This window comes from Antrostomus carolinensis, unplaced genomic scaffold (genome assembly GCF_000700745.2).
Source record: "Antrostomus carolinensis isolate BGI_N321 unplaced genomic scaffold, ASM70074v2 scaffold34435, whole genome shotgun sequence".
Taxonomy (NCBI): Eukaryota; Metazoa; Chordata; class Aves; order Caprimulgiformes; family Caprimulgidae; genus Antrostomus; species Antrostomus carolinensis.
The window spans coordinates 1,261-2,936 of record NW_010317633.1 but is presented as its reverse complement, the minus strand read 5'-3'; the positions used below and the strand labels follow the sequence as shown (position 1 = coordinate 2,936).

The 1,676-nt window shown below is 62.6% G+C and overlaps 1 protein-coding gene across 1 annotated transcript in view; it reads left to right on the top strand.

The window, feature by feature from the left end:
• The window catches only part of LOC104525484 (ankyrin repeat domain-containing protein 24-like), a gene marked incomplete at both ends in the record, with an annotated part of 4,285 nt that overhangs the window by 1,353 nt on the left and 1,256 nt on the right, over positions 1-1,676 (top strand). Inside the window, 5 exon segments of the mRNA XM_010168652.1 lie at positions 49-155; positions 245-288; positions 291-422; positions 1,004-1,032; positions 1,190-1,282. Coding sequence (XP_010166954.1) covers positions 49-155; positions 245-288; positions 291-422; positions 1,004-1,032; positions 1,190-1,282 — 405 coding nt within the window.

Sequence of the window (1,676 nt, the reverse complement as noted above, 5' to 3'; positions counted from 1 at the left end):
GGTTCTGAGCTTCATCTGCACAGCCTCACCCAGCCTGACCTTGCCCAGGATGGTTCCACACCGCTGATCCTCGCTGCCAAGACGGGCCACTCAGAGCTGTGCCGGTACCTTCTGCACCGCGGCGCGGCCATCAACAGCCAGGATCTGCAGGGGAGGTGAGTCTGCACTGGTGAGGACTGAGGGGGGATGGAGAGATGGAGGGAATGACCCCCCCTGTCACCTCTCCTGTCACCACTCTGCTCAGGACAGCCCTGATGCTGGCCTGTGAGAATGGCAGCGTGGAGGCGGTGGCAACGCCGGTGCCCGGGTGGCCGTGGTGGACTCCGCAGGTCACGATGCCACACGCTACAGCCTGGCCACGGGCAACGCTCTCATCCAGCACTTCCTGCAGGAGGCTGCTCAGCGCCGGTCCTGGGCCAGCGGTACGGCAGCCGGGCCACCCTGGGGCTCCTTGTCCCCAGGGAGTGGACCCATGGGGGGAGGGGGTGGTTCACCCTGCAGGGTGCTTTGGGGCAGGGATGGGTAACTCATGGCTGGAACAGGCTGAGCAAGGCTGTGGGACACGTGTCCCCTTTTCCTACGTGCTGGAGGGGGGGGTCTTTGCCCATCCTGTCACCAGCTGAGGGCTGGGAAGTGGTGCTGAGCCTCGGTTGCCTGTCTTGGTGTCTTGCACATGCTTGCACATACATGTTCACATGTGTATCAGCCCATGTGCTTGTAACTGTGTCTGCATGTGCATGTCGGTGTCTCCCCGTGTCTGCACACGTGTACCTCCCTGCAATTCCACCTCCTCTCGTACCCCTGGATTTGTCTCTCCACATGTGTGCCCATTGTACGCACACGTGTCCCCCATGCACGTGTGTCTGCGTGTACCCCGAGTTCCTGCCCTCGTATGAGCACATCCACGGGTGCCCCTGGCCCCTGAAGGGCTCTGCCTACTGCACCCACCCCTACAATCCCCTAAACCTCCCCAATTTCTCTTTCCTCCCACTCTGCCCCACAGAAGAGGAGTCAACTGAGCAGACATCCCAGGTAAGGGCCTGCCTGGCTGCCCACCTCTCATCAGGGCTGGTCCCCACCCCTGGGTGGGGGTCCCCAGGAGCTCTGGGGCTCTCCAAGGTGGCGATGGGTCAGGAAGGAGGGAGGCCACTTTATATGTGATGTCCCCGCTGCCCTGGTGTCTCCATAGACGTCTTCACCCAGCCAGTCATCTGTCAGGGAGAAGAATAGCACCCCGAGGAAGAGGAAGGCTCCTCTGCCTCCCCTGGGCACCCCCTGCCAGGTGAGAGAGGGGTCCCCCTTAGCTCCACGTCTGCACCCGGCTTGGCAGGTGCCAGGCAGCTGATCCACGGCTGGCTCAGGCAAACTTCTCCAGCTTCACCTGCCCCTGCAGCGGAGGTGATGCTCAGGGGCTGGCCTGAGCTGCAATGGAGGGTTTGTCCCCACTCTCAGGGTTCATGCAGCACCCCAGGCCCTGAGTCCCTGCTGTCAGCAGGACAGGGGCTCTCAGCCCCTTTCTCTCCACCCCACAGGCCCAAAACACCCCTCACCTGGGGGGCTGGGCTGGCACTGAGGGCTCTGTGCCCTGCCAGAGCCTTTCCTTCTCTCTCTGGTGTCAAAAAGTGCCCTGCACACCCCAAAATGTGGCTCGTCTGAGACCCAGAGAGCTGCCCCTG